The 18,823-nt window shown below is 38.0% G+C and overlaps 1 protein-coding gene across 8 annotated transcripts in view; it reads left to right on the plus strand.

The window, feature by feature from the left end:
- Positions 1–18,823, plus strand: part of DDAH1 (dimethylarginine dimethylaminohydrolase 1) — a 134,862-nt gene that overhangs the window by 64,242 nt on the left and 51,797 nt on the right. For 2 of the 8 annotated variants that reach the window (XM_064588895.1, XM_054512765.2), the window contains exon 2: positions 1,054–1,153. The exons of the other annotated variants lie outside the window; for them this stretch is intronic. In XM_064588895.1, coding sequence (XP_064444965.1) covers positions 1,106–1,153 — 48 coding nt within the window. In that variant the 5' untranslated portion in view covers positions 1,054–1,105. The remainder of the gene's footprint in view (positions 1–1,053; positions 1,154–18,823) is intronic. 8 annotated transcript variants of the gene reach the window in all.

Genomic DNA, 18,823 nt, shown 5'->3' on the forward strand with positions numbered 1-18,823 from the left:
TCCCTGCTCAGCAGAGGGTCTGCTTCTCCCTCTCCTTCTGCTTTTCCCTCTGCTCCCCCTACCCCCGCTTGTGCTCTCTCTCTCAAATAAATTAATAAAAATCTTAAAAAATAAAGAAATTTTCAGTATTTTACTCATGGTGATCCTACTACCTGAAATACCCTCCTTAAGTCCTTCCTGCTTTCATTTTCCTTTTGGAGGCTAATTCCAACTTCAGCTAGAACACAAGTTCTCTGAGATCAAAGAGTTCATTTTACTCATCCTTGTATCATGTCATTCATTCATTCATCCTTTACTTATATATTCATTCAAAAAGAAAAAACAACCTAACTTGTTAGCATCTCCTATGTGATAGGTCTTTCACCAGGTCCCAGGGTGATGTAGCCATTAGCACGAGAGCAGAGATGCTGCCCTCACAGTCTCCGGGAAAGCCCCTCATGACAAAGGATTTCAGTGAAGGAAAGAATTGAGCACAGGGCCTCACAGCATCAGCCACTCAGCACACGTCTGTTCAGTGGATGAGTTAATCGGTAGTGAGGGAAGTGGCATGTAGTCCGTGTCCTGAGTTTTTTGTGTGGATTATCTGGATTCCCAGGCTAAAATTTAACAGATAGTAAGTAAGTAATATTCAGTGAACATTTACTGTGAGTAGGGCACCATGCTAAGTGCTTTACATATACCATTTTATTCTTCACAACAACCCTGTCCGGTAAAAGCCACTTCTAATGTCTATTTTATAAATGAGGAAAACGAAGCTCAGAGTATAAGTAACAAACCGACGCTCAGAGTATAAGTAACTTGACCAATCAATCAGCAACTATCAGAACAAGGATTTGAATGGAGTTGTTCAATTCCAAAGCTTGTGAACTTAAGCATTTTTCTGTACAACCTCTCAGGGGTTATCTCAACTCTTTTTAGTGAATCCTGGGACCTTAACAGAGAAGCCATCTATCAGTCAGGAGACCAAATATTCCACATTGAAAGCAGAAAAAAATAGCTTCATCAGGAGCACAGCGAAGGTGACACTTTCTTGTTTTTTGTCATTTTTTTCAGAGAGCCATTGATTGTCCTAGAGTGGTAGTATGTCTGAGCAGGACCTTCCTGAATGCCACATCCAGCTAAGTTAAAGAGGAGATGCCTACGGATTCTTAGAGTGAGATTTTCATGAGTTTTAATATAAAATGTAATTTTATAGTTTACTAAGGGACCAAATGATTCTGGACAACACATTTAGAAATGGGGGGGCGGGGAGGGGGAAAGTGAGACAAATTAAATATGTTACCCCTTCCACCATCCTTCCAGTTTCATTTCTTAGGGAAAACAGTAAAGATGGGGTAAAATTAGATAATTACTTTTCATTCAACCATTCAGATTATTTCTATAGCCTCATAGTTTATGACATTTACTCTTTATAAAACTTGTATTTACAAAGCTAATGTTCAAGAGGCAGTTTGGGTTTTTTTTTCTTAACAATAGTAGCAACAGTAACAATAGCTAAAATTGTTTGCTATGTTCCAGGCTTTGTCCTAAAGCTTTTACATGCATTATTTCATTTGATCATCCCCTCAACCCTAGGAGATAGTTACTATTATAATCTCCACTTTAAAAAGATCCAAAAGTTGGACAGGTTAAGTTAAGGGACCAAGATTTGGAGAGGTTGAGGATTACCTCAGGGTCACACTCCTATTAAATGGCTGATTTTATGCTCAAAATGAAGTCTGGCAGATTCCAGTGTCTATGGACTCAGTGACTCTCCTGGCCCACCTCCTTGAGAGGCTGGCCTGACTGCTGGCTAAACTGTATCAGATAAGGCCTTGCAATCCAAACATATGAGTTTCCCAGGGTAAAATGATTTGAAGAAGAAAATGGCACATTTTCCAAACTTGATAATATTCTTTTAAAGTGTGTCTTAAGGGGCATCTGGGTGGCTCAGTAGATTAAGTGTCTGACTCCTGATTTCAGCTCAGGTCATGATCTCAGGGTCCTGAGATCAAGCTCCATGCCAGGCTCCGTGCTCAGCTGGGAGTCTGCTGGAGATTCTCTCTCTCCATCTCCCTCTGCCCCTCCCCCTGCTCGTGCTCTCTCTATCTCTCTATAAAATAAATAAATAAATAAAATCTTTTTTTTAAAGTGTGTTTTAAAATGAGATAGTCCTCCTAAAAGCAAATTATTAAAGAATACCCATCATTAAAATTATATTTAATACCTATTTATTATTTATTTTCTTCTAAGATGTTCCTAGTTTTCTTCACCAGGCCTAAAATTCAGTATTTTTTCCCAGGCCGTTCTGAATTTGTTTTTGCTTCAAGTTAGGAAAGCTCCCTGGGTATAGCTGTGGATCATTGTTTTCAGCTGCCCTGCTCTATGCCAATGGTTTTGACTCCTTCAGCAAAGGCACTCTGGTCTGCCGAGGCTCTCTTATACAGCAGCTTAAGTAGATATTGCAGAGGAGAAGAATCAGCAGCAATTATGAATTGTGCTTCTGGATCTCTGTTAATTTTAATATAATGGCTAAATTTTCTTATTAATCTCTTTGCTACAGGTTCATCTCCTAAACACAGTCCAGAAGCACAGTGCTGTGTAGTTACAAATGGCCTTCTTAATTAGCTTCCAAGCTCTATTAGAGTTAATAGCTATATCAGGGCATAGCATTTTAAATAACATTTAAATAAATCCTCAAGGAGTTTTTAACACACTTACTGTCTGCTCCCTTTCATACCATTGTCACCAAAATCATCAAGAATCATACTTGTTCTTATGGAATTATTTTCTAGACCATCCATTTATTTGTTAAAGGGGAGTATGTTGGCCCTCACTGTTTTAATGAGAAAAAACAATCACTTGAATTAGGAGAAATTGAAGAATGTTGTCACAGAGGTCGTTAGGAAAATAAAGTTACAATGTTTGAGTGTACGAGCTTGAGCCTTTTACTTCTAGCCATGAAAGCCTACAGGAAATTCCCTTTTGTTGTGAACAGTTAGAAAACTGGACCAATTATGTGAAACCCTGGTTTTCAGACAGTGTAGAAGAGGAAGTATGGGACTGTGATCCCTGAGGGAAAGGACACAAATGAAGTGTGATCTATACTTGCCTCAACTCACTGTCTGGAGTCTGTTTCCAGGCTCTCCAATTCTTTAACATAGGAGAGAAGGGGAACAGAACAGAGCTCAGTGGTCTTGCTGAGTTCAGAGGACAAAAATGAGAGTTTGGGGAGGTCAAGAATTTCAGGACATAGGGCGCCTGGGTGGCTCAGATGGTTAAGCGTCTGCCTTCGGCTCAGGTCATGATCCCGGCGTCCTGGGATCAAGTCCCGCATCGGGCTCCCCGCTCTGCGGGAAGTCTGCTTCTCCCTCTGCCTCTCTCTCTCATGAATAAATAAATAAAATCTTAAAAAAAAAAAAAAGAATTTCAGGACAGAATACAGGAGATGAGGGTGCTTCATGAAGAGAGCATTCTAGACATATGCAGAATTGTTCCTTCAGTCTTTGGCTATAAATTTGTCTGTGCATGCATAAAAGCAACTACTTAAGACTGGAGAGAGAACCAGTAGAAAATAGGCCCAAAAAATCCTGGAACTTAAAATAGTTGGGAATAGTTCGTATTCCTACCAGCCAGAATGGAGAGATCTCAAAATGTGCGTGTGTGTGCCTGCACACACACGAGATAGACAAAGGAGAGAGTCAATAGTGCCTAGGGATCTTACAGTCAGAACCAGAATGTATGGCTAGAGAAGTCAACATGAACACTGTCATCGGTGACCAGTGAGAGTATGACCATATCAGCTATGACAGTGCCAGTGACCAAGAATCTAGGACCATGATGAGATGATTGTATATCCTGGAATATTCCAGCACAGAATTCTCTGTAAATGCACAGTGTGAATGTCACCTAGAAAGAAAGAGGTGGAAAAGAAAAGGAAGGACCTGAATTTAACTTAGTTTAACTTTTAAACGATTGAGAAATTAGATTTAACTACATTTACCTGGATTGTTTTCTGTCTCTAGAAAGTATGTTCAGTTATAGGAAAATAAAATAATTTATATATAACAATTTGTAGTTTTAAAAATTGTCTACTGCATATTACTTAATGTCATGGGGCCTGGTTCATCATCATCTTTGAAATAGGGAAAATAATATCACCTTCACACAACTGAATAAGGTTTCAAGGAGTAATTTGTGAAAAACAAAAACTTTATACATTTAGAAGAAAATTTCCAATATGAATGTTAGGTAAGCTTAGGTTTTCTTGGGGGTTTTTGTTGTTGTTGTTGTTTTCATGTAAGTTCTATGCTCAACGTGGGGCCCAAACTCATGACCCTGAGATCAAGAGTCACATGCTCCACCAACTGAGCTAACCAGGCCCCCCTAAGCTTCAGTTTTTAAACCAATATGATTTCTGTTGTTTTAGGAGAATGGCTCTGGCTACAGTGTGTATGCAGAAGAAAAGACCATTAAGAAGAGACCAGTAAGGAGGCTTTGTAATTGTTCAGACAGCAGGGAATGAGGCCACCTTTAGGAAATTGCAATGTATGTGGGTTCAAGAGCCTTTCCAAAGGTAGAAATGTGGAGAAGGGGGAGGAATTAGGGAGGAGTCAAAGAATACTCCAAGTTTTCAGGCTTAATGACGAAGAGGACAAGGATGACTTTAACAGAGTTCAAAAGTAAGGATGTCAGCAGGTTTTAGAGAAAGGTGAGTTCAACTTAAAGCATGTTGAATATAGAGTACAAAAATGCTCTCCAACAAGAAAAGTCAACCGTAATGTAATGGTCAAGAATGAGGGTGTGGTGTGGTTCTGGAGGCAGACTCTTGCCAAAGTTACTTAAGCTCTCAGTGCCTCAGGTTCCTTTTGTGGAGAATGGTGGTGAAAATAGTACATACGTCATGGATTTGTTAGGAAGCTTGAATAGGAAATCATCCAGGAGGAACATTAGAATGGCACCATCTTTGAATATAGCTATTGTGACCATTATTGGTGGGAGGATGGTACCAAGGACGTGAGGAAAGAGCACTGCCCGTTGATCTGGGTGACAGGAGATATAGCTCTGAACACTTAACCAGCCAGTAACTTTGAACAAGGGATTCAACCGGACCTCAGTTTTTCATCTGTGAAAACAAGGGATTATTAGGTAATTCTCTATAAGGCCCCTTATAGCTCTTACCATTGAATGATTGTGTTGAGACTAAAAGTAAAATTTGTCACAGATAAAACCATAAGGGAAATAATTTATTCACAGATAATGGAGCAATCAATGATGTTCATCATATTTTTAAGTACCTGTGTGTCCCTAAGACATATTTTTGCATTTAAAGCACATTAGAAATTTAGACATGGTAAAGGTAAAAAGCTTTTTGAAATTTGCCTCTGGAGATTTTTTTTTAAGACTTTATTTCTTTATTAGACAGAGGGAGACCACAAGCAGGGGAGCAGCAGGCGGAAGGAGAGGGAGGAGCAGACTCCCCGCTGAGCAGGGAGCCCGATGCAGGGCTCAATCCCAGGACCCTGGGATCATGACCTGAGCCGAAGGCAGACGCTTAACTGACTGAGCCACCCAGGCACTCCTGGAAGTTTTTTTTTAATTTAGAATTTCAACTGTGCATTAGTCTAGTGTCTTTTCTATTTACCTGTCACCGTAAATTTTCTGCAGGGTTTCTGGTAAATGTGTGGAGCCTTCTCCTGTTATGCTGGGCTTAGTGATGTCACAGAACAATTGTCTGGATGCTTACTTCATCTGTAAGAATAGGGTATTTCATTTGCCAGGATTTTCCTTGTTAAAAAGAATCCCAGTCTCCGTAGGCAGGGTGTTAATCTGCTGTTTTTTGATAAGCCTTCTAGAGCAGAATGCAATCCTCTTCCCATTAGGTTACTAGAAATTTTTATCAATAGAAACATGCTAAGCACCTAAACAAAGCTAAGTTTTGCATGTGGCACATTTGGGGGAAAGCTTATGAAGGAAAAGCTTGAAGGAGAAGATACCAAAGGACTCCCTCTTAATAGCTTATGCCTCCTCTACAATCTTGCCTTTAATAGGGGAGATTTTCTTCACCCTAGTTAACTTCTTCTATCCCTTTCTGCTTTGCAAAATTTGACACCCACCCATATGTAGTGAACAAAATCTTTTTTCACTTATGTCCTTTGTAAAATGCAATATGTGGAATATGGCTGAAATAATAAGATGGAGTCCAATAAGTCACCTGTAAAAGTCAGCCCAAATTACTTTATTATCTCATATTCACATCAAAAACTTTTTTCATATGACACATGTTTACTATTCACTTTAGATGTATTTTCAAAGTGTTCAGCTATCAGATGAGGAATCAAATACAATAACTGTGTCGCAGTTTATACTATATATTTTCCAATTTTTCATGCAGTTAGGGCTTTAGATGTTAATGAAGAGGAAGTGAGATTTTCAACTTATTTAGGAAACCAAATCTTCAATTCTCAGTTTACTCAAAAGCCTGATTGTACATGGGTGTGTATGTATTGTGGGTGTATATTGGCAGAGAGGGAATTATGTTTTGCCTTGCAAAAGAACCATTTAGGGAAAATCTGGCAAACATTGTGAATGGCTTTGATTTAAAATTTTTTCTTATCAGTTGAAAAACAGTTGAAAAACACCTGGGCCACTAAGTGTGCATTGTGTGGAAACGTCCAAAAATGTGCCTGCCTGGATAATGTCACAGAGGGCCGTGGTCCCTACTCTTGTCTTCCAGTGCCAAGCCACATCTATTCTGTGATCTTTGGTTTCATCAGATGGCAGATGCTTCCTCATTTCATGCTATGAAAACTGAAATTCCAGCTAATATGAAAACTTTATAAATGAAATCTGGTAATTTGTATTTGAGTCCAAGAAGGTAATTTAAGTTTTTATGTATATATAATTACATATTATTTTAAAGCTGTTTAAGTAGAAATGATTTTATATTAGTAGTCTTAACACTGGTTTTTTGTCTTAAAAACATTTGACTGGGACGTCTGGGTGGCTCAGTCAGTTAAGCGTCTGCCTTCGGCTCAGGTCATGATCCCAGGGTCCTGGGATCAAGTCCCACATCAGGTTCCCTGCTCAGCAGGGAGTCTGCCTCTCCCTCTGCCTGCCGCTCCCTCTGCTTGTGCTCTCTCTTTCTCTCTGGCAAATAAATAAATAAAATCTGTTAAAAATATATATTTTTACTGAGTCAGGAGTCTTGTTATAGTGTAAATATGGGCCTTGGGTTCTAAGTCCTGCTTTAGCCCCTGTGACTGAGCAAAGTTACTTAAAGCTAATGGGACTTGGTTCCCTGATCTCTATGATTGCTAAGGTCTCTTCTGATTTGTTTTTTAAGATTTTATTTTTCTACTTAGGGAAAGGGACAGAGCACAGCAGGGGGAGCGGCAGGCAGAAGAAGAAGCAGGCTCCCTGCCAAGCAAGGAGCCCAATATGGGACTCGATCCCAGGACCCTGGGATCATGACCTGAGTGGAAGGCAGACACCTAATCGACTGAGCCACCCAGGAGTCCCGATCTCTTCTGATTTTAATATTCCATGATTCCATGAGTTATATCATGTGCTAGTTTCTTTTCATTTAATTCTCCAGCTCAGAAATTTATCACACATATATCTGCATCTAGCTTTGACATCTATTAGGTGATCAGTAAATATTTGTTTAAGTAATGGTGTGTTTTGCTGTTTCTGATGGGTTGTGAAATTACTGTAATTTCACAGCTTTTTATATTGAGCTGTTACTCATCTTTATTTTTGTTGAATGATATTGCTGCTTTAACATTTAATTCCTCTCTACCACAGCTTTGTGCATGATGTAGAATTGGTTTTTATGTGTTCTCACTAAGGTGTTTGAGAGAGGAATCTGCAGGTAAAACTCTTTCACTTCACCTAATCTTGGTCACTCTAAAAAGATAGAGGGTGGCTCAGTAGGTTTAAGTGGCCGACTCTTGATTTCGGCTTAGGTCATGATCTCTGGGTCCTGGCATCCAGCCCTGGGAGCCCCTCAACATGTCTGGGCTCTGCACTCAGTGGGGAGTCTGCTTCAAGATTCTCTCTCTCCCTCTGCCTGCCCCCGCTCTTGTAAGCACTCTCTCTCTCTCAAATAAATAAATAAATCTTTTTTAAAAAAAAGGTAAAAAGATACAAATATTTTCATAATCATAAAATAATCCAGAAAATAAATTTTACTTTTATTCAGCTTGACTTTACTAGTGAAAAAAGCCCAAACATTCTGATACTGGCCAGTTGCCTTATGGAAAGAAATGATACCCCAACTCTATCCATTGGATAACTAGTTAGAGACAAATATTAGGTACCCTGTGCTTGGGGATACATATCCTTTCTTCTAAGGCTCTTAGATATATATAATGAATAGAAAAAAAATTACAGGAAAACAAATTGTTTCCTGTTTAATAAAAGAATTTTAAAATTATAACATTTGTTCCCTTAACTTTGATTTTTTTCCATCATATATTTTCAGTTAATCTTTAAGTGAGGGCAAAACTATTTAACTCAGTCATCAGATAGACTTACTGAGATCGTTGTATTAGTTCTTTAAAAATGCCTAATTCTGTAGGATCTATATTCAGCTTTGTCTATTTTCAGTATTTAACACTAATACCACAGTGGCTTAATATGCTATTTGTAATGGAGAGAGAGTTAATTCGTTATGCTAGTAAGAAGCAAACTTGGAAGCATTTAATACATTTTATATTATTATTTGTTCTGAGAGACTACCTCAAGATTTATAGGGTTCAATTTTGAACCTCAGAATAAATAAAGGGAAGGGAAGCCAAAACTTCCCTGGTGTTGAGGAAAAACTCCTGCTTTCTAACTTCCTATGAATGGCAGTATTGTTCACCACAGCACGGGGAACCAGGTCTTGCCATTCCATACTTAGGCTTGTTTTTATTTTTAAGGAATGTCGGAAAATTGTGGAAATGAATGTTTTTTCTTTTTCTTCTTTCCTTAATACCTCATGGATCCTGACCTTTTCCTTTAAACTGGTTTAGTATGTGTTTCCTTTAAAATTGGTCACTGACCCAAAAATAAGTTTTTCTTTTTCCATGATCTTCTCTAAAGAATTCTGTTAATAGCACACTAAACTGGATTACAAACTTACTGAATAAGTGCTTTGAATCCTGGGCAACCTTGGAATAAAGGGCACAGAAAGAGTAATACTGCATAAAACGAAATTGAGCAAGTTGGTATAAAGGAAAGGAATGCAACTGTATGGTTGATGTGATCAACATCTTCTAGTAGGTTTATTAGCAATTTAATGGAATATGGTTATTCAAGCACAATAATAGCTTCAGTTGAAATGTCTGCTCTGCTCTTTTTCCCATACACTTTGGAATGAGTTGAATGTGACAGTTGAGCTTTCAACAAGCTTCATGAATTTTAAATCCTTTTGAGACATAAAATGGATTCCATGGCATGTAGTCCGTGTGAACAAGTAGTTGGCAGCCTCGCCAGGTGTTATGGGATATCAGGTGTCTTCAACATACTGAGGACCTGGATTCACTAGGTGCATTCTGGGTCTGCTCTGCATATCCACAAAGAACAGAGAACCTCTTTCTGGTCTAAAATTTAATAATTATTTTGCAGTTGTACAGTTACTTTCCCAGCAACTGGTTCAAGACTTAAACCTCATATCATCGCAGAAGAAAATCTTTACTAATGTCTCAGAACAGATTATTTTTTGGCAGCTAAATATTTCCTTTTTTTCTCCTTTCTCCTATCTGATTCATGTATATTTAGAGAAGAAAACCTCTATGAATTGTGACATAGATTTGTATCCTCAAATTTTAACACATATCTGATCAGTCCTGAAGTATTTCTTTAAATATTTAAATGTTTTATAAAGCTGTGTTATCACTATAAAAATCTGAATCTTTGCTTGGGGATAAAATTATTGAAGTATTCTGAAATTCAATACAAGGAGCTTTACTAATTATATCTGGCACTATCTTACAACAAAAGACTGTTTTCAGAAGATAATTTTTGAAGAAATCCATTGTAAAGCAATCTCCATTTAAAGTGTGAATTCATTCTTAAATTACCTTATAACAGTGCCCCATATTTTATTTAAATATGGAATGTGGGTACTTACAGTGTAAATTAATAACAGCATGAGCAGAAGAACATTTCCATAAACACAGTAGGAAATTTTGGAAGTTTATGTGACAGATTATTAGTAGTGGTCTATAAATGGTATTGGGATTACAGAGTTTTTAATGGTTTTATTTTTACTGATCTGTACTTTCTAATTTTTCTGCATTGAATGTATGGAATGGGATGTGCTGCCTTTTTCATCTCAAGTCTAGGGAGAGTGGGTTATACAGAGACCTCTCAGAGAGTTGATAAATATTCCCTGCAGCTGGGAAATGCCCTGGGCACTAGTCTAGGAGATCTGAAGAGCAAGAAACTGGGTGACTAATGACTTAGATACAGAGCCAGAAGAGTGCCACTTTGTTGGGGACAGACACACTGCCAGAGTTTGTGGAAGTATTTGCGTGGACTAGAAATGCAGGAGCAAAAGCTGGGCTGGGGCTATTTCAAGTCCAGTCCAAGGATATAGCCCACAGAAGCAAGGGGATCCCCACAGTGAAAGCCTGAATGGAGTGAACACAGGTGAACCAGAGGCTGGTAATTGAAGTGAAAAAGACTCTTACAATGTGGCCACAAGTGGTCCATTCTTCCTTACCCAGAGACACATCAGTATTTGAATGTTTAGAATAGTAGAAAGCATGCATTAACAAGCCATGTCTTCTGTGCATAGATCTGCCTTGGGAGTGGTTACTATAGTCGTAGGTAGTAGATGAAGTTTTAAATGTTCAGGTATTTCTCAACTTTTTCCATCAGTGACACAACAGTTATTATCCACTGACCAACCATAGCTCTTTTCATTTGTGCACATTTCCTTTGAATCTTTGTTAACAGTCATACTTTTTATTTTTATTTTTTTAAAGATTTTTATTTATTTATTTGACAGAGAGAGCGAGAGAGCACGAGCAGGGAGAACAGTAGAGGGAGAGGGAGAAGCAGGCTCCCCGCCAAGCAGGGAGCCCGATGCGGGACTCGATCCCAGGACCCCGAGATCATGACCTGAGCCGAAGGCAGACACTTAACCATCTGAGCCACCCAGGCGCCCCAACAGTCATACTTTTTAAAAAATGTTGCAATCTAGTTTTTTAACAGCTAAATTTATCCATATTCTTCTTATTCTTAAAGATACCTCTTAGTTTCTCCCTGGGTATTGATAAGGATACACTTCATTTCACTGCACAAAAACTAAATGACATTAATCACTAAAGAGACAGTATGTTAAATTGTGCTCTGAAGACCTGAGTTAATCTACTTTTCAAAGTTCCTGAGGTACTCTCCAAGAGAAACTGAAGCAAAGAAAATCTGGCTGACTATATGTTAATAGGAAATACTTAGGAAGTATATTTGTGTAATACTAAAATGCATTCAGCTCTGTGTTTAGCATAAACATTACTGTGTTCACTTGATATTTATTTCAAGATTTGAGTGTTAACTTATATGATACTAAATTTAGTTCAGATACATTCAGAAATTTTACAAACTATACCCACTGTTAAACGAAGTGGCTTTTGCCAACAGATTGTGTGCTTTGTTAGACTATAAGCTTTGTACATTTTATAATAAGCACATTCCTGTTGTGAAATGGAATGCATCTGCTCCATAGTAAATCTGGTTGAGAGACAATGGAACTTAGCCAGCCCAGTCCTGGTTCAAGGAAAAAGACAACAAATAGGGGCAATGATATTTAGGAGAATCTAATTTCATCATGCACTGCCTCATAAGAGAATCTAGATGACATTAAGGTTATTGTACTTTGAGAATTACTCAAAGCCAGCTACAAAGTGTGTTCCATGTTATAGAAGGGACTAGTTGCTTCCTCAGATAAATGTTTTAGTTGAAAGTTAGTTAATACTTAGTGATAAATTGGAAACAGAAATAAACTTTAAAAAAAAGAGAGAGAAAACTGTAAGGACAAGAATGTTACCATATTTTTCTAAAACTATTTGGGAAAGGCAAAACTCACCAGCTAGACAATAATTAGTTTTCCTTGGCAAAACGTTGACTGGAATGTTTCTATTAGGAAAATATTATCGAACTGTTCCAGTCTCTGTCCAGCTGAGGATACCCAGATTCGATAACAGAGAAGAGAAATTACTCACTATTTTTGTTACCACTATGTTAGAATTTGAACAGCTGTCAAAAACAAGAACAATTTCTTGAAACTATCCATTTTATACAACTATAGTTGGAAATGAGCCTGTATTTAATATTTATAAGCATACAAATATTCAGCTGGTGGTTTTTCACTACCATATTTTAAATAAGCTTTAGGAGAAGCAAAGGCTTGAACATATGACAAAGGGTGAATATTTACAAAATCACTTGCCATGCTGCAGCCTGGAATCAGAAGGCAACTTCTCAGAATGAAATACTATATCCTCTCATAACGGTGACCACAGCCTGTCACAACCATCTCTAATGAAGGCTGCAATCACAACACACAAAAAAGTCTAGGACTAGAGAGAAAAAAAAAAAAAAGGAGTATTCCCCCCAAAAATAATCCCAGCATTTCAGAAACCATCCTAAATATTGTGTTCAAACACTGGGCGATATCGTACAGTTAAAAAAGTACCAACTTGTACCAGTTGTGAAGAAAGTCTCAATTGGTAAAAAATTAGTAAGTATAATATTTTTAAAAGATATGCAGCCTTATTCATTTTTAGCACACACAACCGTCATTTAGGATGTACTAATGAAGGGTTTATAAATTGAGATCTTAGCAAACCTACTTGAATAAGTGAGTAAGAATGTTTTAATTAGCACAGCAAGCATCCATTTAGTCCTATGGTGCTTTGGTACAAATTATTTTGGACTAATTGATCTAAAATGTGTTTGAAAGTTGTTCTTCCTATAGCCTTGCTAACTCTGCTTAATGAACTTCACCCTGTCTCCTGTTCAAAGTGATCACAATTTCAAAATGTATGGTTTATGAAAGAATGAAATCTTATACTACTGCTATGTTTTATAGCTTCCACAAAACTGAATCTAACAAGAAAACACACAGGCATTTGACAGTAAGTAGTGCTTAAAGCCTTAACGTACCAATTACATCCAGAAAGTTCATTACAATCCATTTATTTTTTTCCAGACCTTTTATCCTGGTGGGATCTGTGCAATCATAATGCATGTGCATTAAGTAGTCTTTTCCTGCCAAAGGGGGATTATTCCTTCCATTGTTGCAACCAGCCACCATACTGTGCAACAGGAATGCCTCAAAAATATCTCCAGGAATCTATTTCTTGGAATACAGTTGTTAAGAGGAATTGTCAAGGCCAGATTTCTCACATCACTTCCTGCAAAACACGGTTTGAGATAGTTCTAATTTCCCTTGGTTTTATGTCTTACTTCCAGTTCTGACTACACCCCCAGAAGGCTAGGTTAATATATTCAAATGTGGTGATCTCTCCATATCGAGAAGGCATTTCACATTGTTTGGCTAAAACAGAACTCTTGAATTTTCTCCCTAGACTTGTTCCTTTCCTCTGCCTTTTCTGTATCTCATCCACCCAATTGCTCAAGTCAAAAATCTAAGTCATTCTTGATTGTTTTCTTTCCTTCACTCCCACATCTAATCCACCACCAAGTCCTGCCAACTCTCCTTCAAAACACATCCCAAATTTTGCCAGTTTTTTTTTTTCTTTGTCTCCACTATCATCACCTTTGTCTAAGCCACCATTATCTTTTGCTTGGACTATTGCAAATGCCTCTTAGCTAAATTCTCTGCTTCCATTCTTGCCTTCCAGTCCATTTTCCACAAAGCAGCTAGCCAGAATTATCTTTGTAAATTAGATTATGTCATTCTCCTCCTTCAAATTCCCAGTGGCTTCTGATAACACTTAAAACTCAAACCCCTGATGCTAGTTTACTAAGTTTTTTATGGTCTGTCCTCTGCCTGTATCCCCAGCTTTATCTAGTACCTTGCTGTATTCATTTTCTAGAGCTGCCATAGCAAAGTACCACACACTGGGTGGCTTGAACTATAGAAATTTATTTTCTTATAATTCTGGAGCCCAGACATCTGAGATCAAGGTGTGGGCTGGGTTGTTTCTCCTGAAGCCTCCCTCTGGTTTGCAGATAGCCACCTTCCCCTTATGTTTTTACATGGTCTTCCTTTAGTACCTGTCTCTGTCCTAATCTCTTTTCATAAGGATGCCAGTCATACTGGATTAGGACCCATGCTAATGGCCTTGTTTTAACTTAATTACCTCTTTAAAGGCCTTATCTCCAAACTCAATCACATTCCAAAATACAGGGCGTTAGGACTTCAACATATGAATTTGGAGGGGAGACAATTCATCTCATAATACTTGCCCTGTTTGTTTAGCCCCATACTGGCTGTCTTTCTGTTCCTTGAACAAATTAATCTTGTTCCCACCTTAAGACATTTGCACTGGCTCTTGTTGGAACATTCTTCTCCCTGATGGCAACACAGTTGGTTCTTTCAGTCGACTCATACATATGTCACGTGTTCCAAAAGGCTATTCCTGACCTCCCATTCGAGCCCTCATTTTCGAGGCACACCTCAGAGATACGGTTCGGCATGTTCAGTTCTACATTACAACAATGAAGTGAGCCAACTGAATTTTTTGGTTTCCCAGAACATATAAAAGTTATGTTTATACTATACTGTAGTCTATTAAGTGCACAATAGCATTATGTGTAAAAAACAGTATGTATGCTGTAATTGAAAAATACGGTATTGCTAAGAAAATAATGCTAACCATCTTCTGAACTTTCAGTGAGTCCTTTTGCTGGGGGAGCGTCTTGCCTCAATGTTGATGGCTGCTGACTGATGAGGGTGGTGGTTGCTGAAGGTTGAGGTGGCTGTGGTAATTTCTTAAAATAAGACAACGATGACATTTTCCACATTGATTGACTCTTCCTTTCATCAGTAATTTCTCTGTAGCGTGTCATACTGTTTGATAGCCTTTTACCGACAGAACTTCATTCAAAATTGGAGTCAGTCCTCTCAAGCCCTGCCACTGCTTTATCAATTAATTAAGTTTGTGTAACATTGTATATCCTTTGTTGTCATTTCAGCAATCTTCAGAACACCTACACCAGGAGTAGATTCCATCTCAAGAAACCACTTTCTTTGCTCTCTCATAAGAAGCAATTCCTTATCCATACAAGTTTTATCATGAAATTTCAGCCATTCAGTCACATGTTCAGGCTTCACTTCTAATTCTAGTTCACTTGCTGTTTCCACCACATCTGTGGTTACTTCCTTTACTGACATCTTGAACCTCTCAAAGTCAATCCATGAGAGTTAGAACCAACGTCTTCCAAATTCCTGTTTATGTTGATATTTTGACCTCTTTCCATGAATCACAAATGTTCTTAATGACATTTAAAACAGTGAATCTTTTCCCAAAGGTTTTCAATAAACTTTGCCCAGATCCATCAGAGGGATCACTGTCTTTGGCACATATATGTATTTCACTATCTTTGGCACATATATGTATTTCTTAAATAGTAAGACCTGAAAGTCAAAGTTACGTGTAGGTCCATGGGCTACAGAGTGGATGTTGTATTAGCAGGCATATAAACAATATTAATCTCATTGTCCATCTCCTCCATCAGAGCTCCTGGATGACCAGGTGCATTGTCCATAAGCAATAATTTTTTAAAGGAATCTTTTTTTCTGAGCTGTAGGTCTCAATAGTGGGCTTAAAATATTCAGTAAACCTTGTGTTAAACAGATGTGCCCTCATCCATGTTTTATTGTTACATTAATAAAGCATTAATAGATTTATCATAATTCTTAAGAACCCTAGGATTTTCAGAATGGTGCGTAAGCATTGGCTTTGACTTAAAATGATGGTTTTAAGGGGGTACTGCATTAGCCCCTAACAACAGAGTCTGACTGTCCTTTGAAGCTTTGAAGCTAGGCATTGACTAATCCTCTCTAGCTAAGAAAGTCCTAGATAGCATCTTCTTCAAGCAGAAGGCTGTTGCATCTACATTGAAAAATCTGTTGTTTAGTGTAGCCACCTTCATTAATTCTCATAACTAGGTCTTCTGGAGAACTTGCTGCAGCTTCTCCATCAGCACTTGCTGCTTCACCTTGCACTACTATGTTTTAGAGATGGCTTCTTTCCTTAAACTTCATGAACCAACATCTCTGCTGCTTCAACATTTTCTTCTGCAGCTTCTTCACCCCTCTCAGCCTTCATAGAATTGAAGAGAGCTAGGGCCTTGCTCTGAATTAGGCTTTGGCTTAAGGGAATGTAGTGGCTGGTTTGGTCTTCTTTCCAGGCCACTAACACTTTCTCCATATCAGCAATAAGGCTGTTCTGCTTTCTTTTCATACTTGTGTTCACTGGAGTAACACTTTTAATTTCCTTCAAGAACTTTTTCTTTGCGTTTACAACTTAGCAGTTTGGTGCAAAATGCCTAGCTTTCTGCCTAACTTGGCTTTTGACATGCCATCTTCACTGAGCTTAATCATTTCTAGCTTTCGATTTAAAGTGAGACTCTGCCATTCACTTGAACACTTAGAGGCCCTTGTAGGGTTATTAATAGGTCTAATTTCAATATTGTGTCTCAGAAAGTAGGGATGCCTGAGGAGAGGGGGAAAGATGGGTAAACAGCTGGTCAGTGGAACAGTCAGAATACATACAGCATTTATCGATTAAGTTTGTCATCTTATATGGTGTGGTTTGTGGCTCCCCAAAACAATTAGAGTAGTGACATCAAAGATCACTGATCACAGATCACCATAACAAAGAATGAAAAAGTTTGAAGTATTGCAGGAATTACAAAAATGTGACCCTGAGACACAAAATGAACACATGCTATTGGTAAAATGGCATTAATAACCTTGCTTAATGCAGAGTTGATACAAGACTTCAATTTATTAAAAAAAAAAATGGAGTAGATGCGAAGCGCAATAAAGTACCATAAAATGAGGTATGCCTGTATGTCACATCCCCTGAATTAACTCTCTATATGGTACCTACTACTACCTAATATTTTTCTATTATTTACTGTCTATCTCTCCATTTCCCCACAAGAATATACACAAGGATCTTCTCTCTTCACTGATGTATTTCTAGGGCCCACAGTAGTGCCAGGTGTGTTAAGAATGTTGAATAGACAAACCATGAAAGACTGTGGACTCTGAGAAACAAACTGAGGGTCCTAGAGGGGAGAGGGGTGGGAGGATGGGTTAGCCTGGTGATGGGTATTGAGGAGGGCACGTTCTGCATGGAGCACTGGGTGTTATATGCAAACAATGAATCATGGAACACTACATCAAAAACTAATGATGTAATGTATGGTGATTAACATAACATAATAAAATAAAATTTAAAAAATGTTGAATAGATATTGAATAACTGGATAAATGAATGAAATTATTAAGGATGGTAAAGATAAGACTGGCAGTTAATGATTATTGTGACAAATAGACAAGGATAGTTCTCCCTTGAAGGTCTTTAGAAGTAAAGATGAATCTGCTTACCATTGAAATGCTGTTAAGAGCTGTCTAGAAGAGATCACCCGACCTTGTGACTATGCCTTGGCTAGACAAAGTAGAGATTTGTAAGTGAGGCATAAGTTTATTATAACATTTCTAGAAGTTTTGTGTAATGTGCAGAATTTTTCAGCTATTCATTCAGTAAACATATGGAGAGTCTGTTGTGGTCAGATTTTTTGTTAGTAGAATGCCCTGGGAAACATGGGAGTGCACAGAAGGCATATCTCACCCAGCCAGAGCCTGCAATTGGGTACGCCCAGGGGTCTCTTGGAAGGCTTTTAAGGCAGCTTAATGTCTACAACGTATTAATTGTGTACTGGACATACAAAATATTTGTTGTGCTTTACACCTGTTTGCCTTTATAAATGGCAGCATACAGCTTCTCTGAATTTACAGAAAATTATGAGCACTTCAAGTTCTATGTCCACTGCTTATTTTGGGTGGTGTGTGCTGCTAATTTTTATGCTTTTGACTCCTGGGAAAATTACTTTAAAATTTTAGAACCTTGTCAGTTCCCTAGTTTTTAACATACTAAATTTTGCAAATTTAGCAGCTGACATTTATTTTTATTTGGTATTTGGTGACAAAGCATATTTCTATTTGTTCTCTGCCGACAGAATGTCAGTGGCTCTTAGACACTCTGTACATGTATTGTGTCATTATTGTCAACAAGGAAATGGGCCACTTGAATTAGTACATTATCTGTCAGGAGAGTGACAAGACCAGCAGAGCCCCTGCCTTGTTTTTCATTTAGAAAGCTAAATGTTACTTTCAGTCTTCTTCCAGGAAACTGTCTTGTTGTGACATCTTTATGGAGGGGCCTCTGGACTTTTGTCTGTTTTATGTTTGTTTTTTTGTTTTTTAAGTATAGTTGACACACAATGTTGCATTGGTTTCATGTGTACCACTTAGTGATTTGACAAGTTTATACATTATACTGTGTTTACCACTAGTATAGCTACCATCTGTCCCATTACGTCACTGTTACAGTATCACTGACTATATTCCTTATGCTCTGCTTTTTATTCCCGTGATTTAGGCCTTGTTCCATGACTGGAGGCCTATATTTCCCTCTTCCTTTCACCCATTTTGCCTAATTCCCTATTCCCCTCTGGTCTACAACCATCAGTTTGTTCTCTGTATTTATAGTTCTGATTCTGCTTTTTTTCAATTCATATTTTTAGATTCCATTTATGAGTGGAATCATAGGTATTTGTCTTTTTCAGTCTGACTTATTTCACTTAGCACAAT

Source organism: Mirounga angustirostris, unplaced genomic scaffold (genome assembly GCF_029215605.1).
Source record: "Mirounga angustirostris isolate CCGP_5_RB_7025 unplaced genomic scaffold, mMirAng1.0.hap1 SCAF_4, whole genome shotgun sequence".
NCBI lineage: Eukaryota > Metazoa > Chordata > Mammalia > Carnivora > Phocidae > Mirounga > Mirounga angustirostris.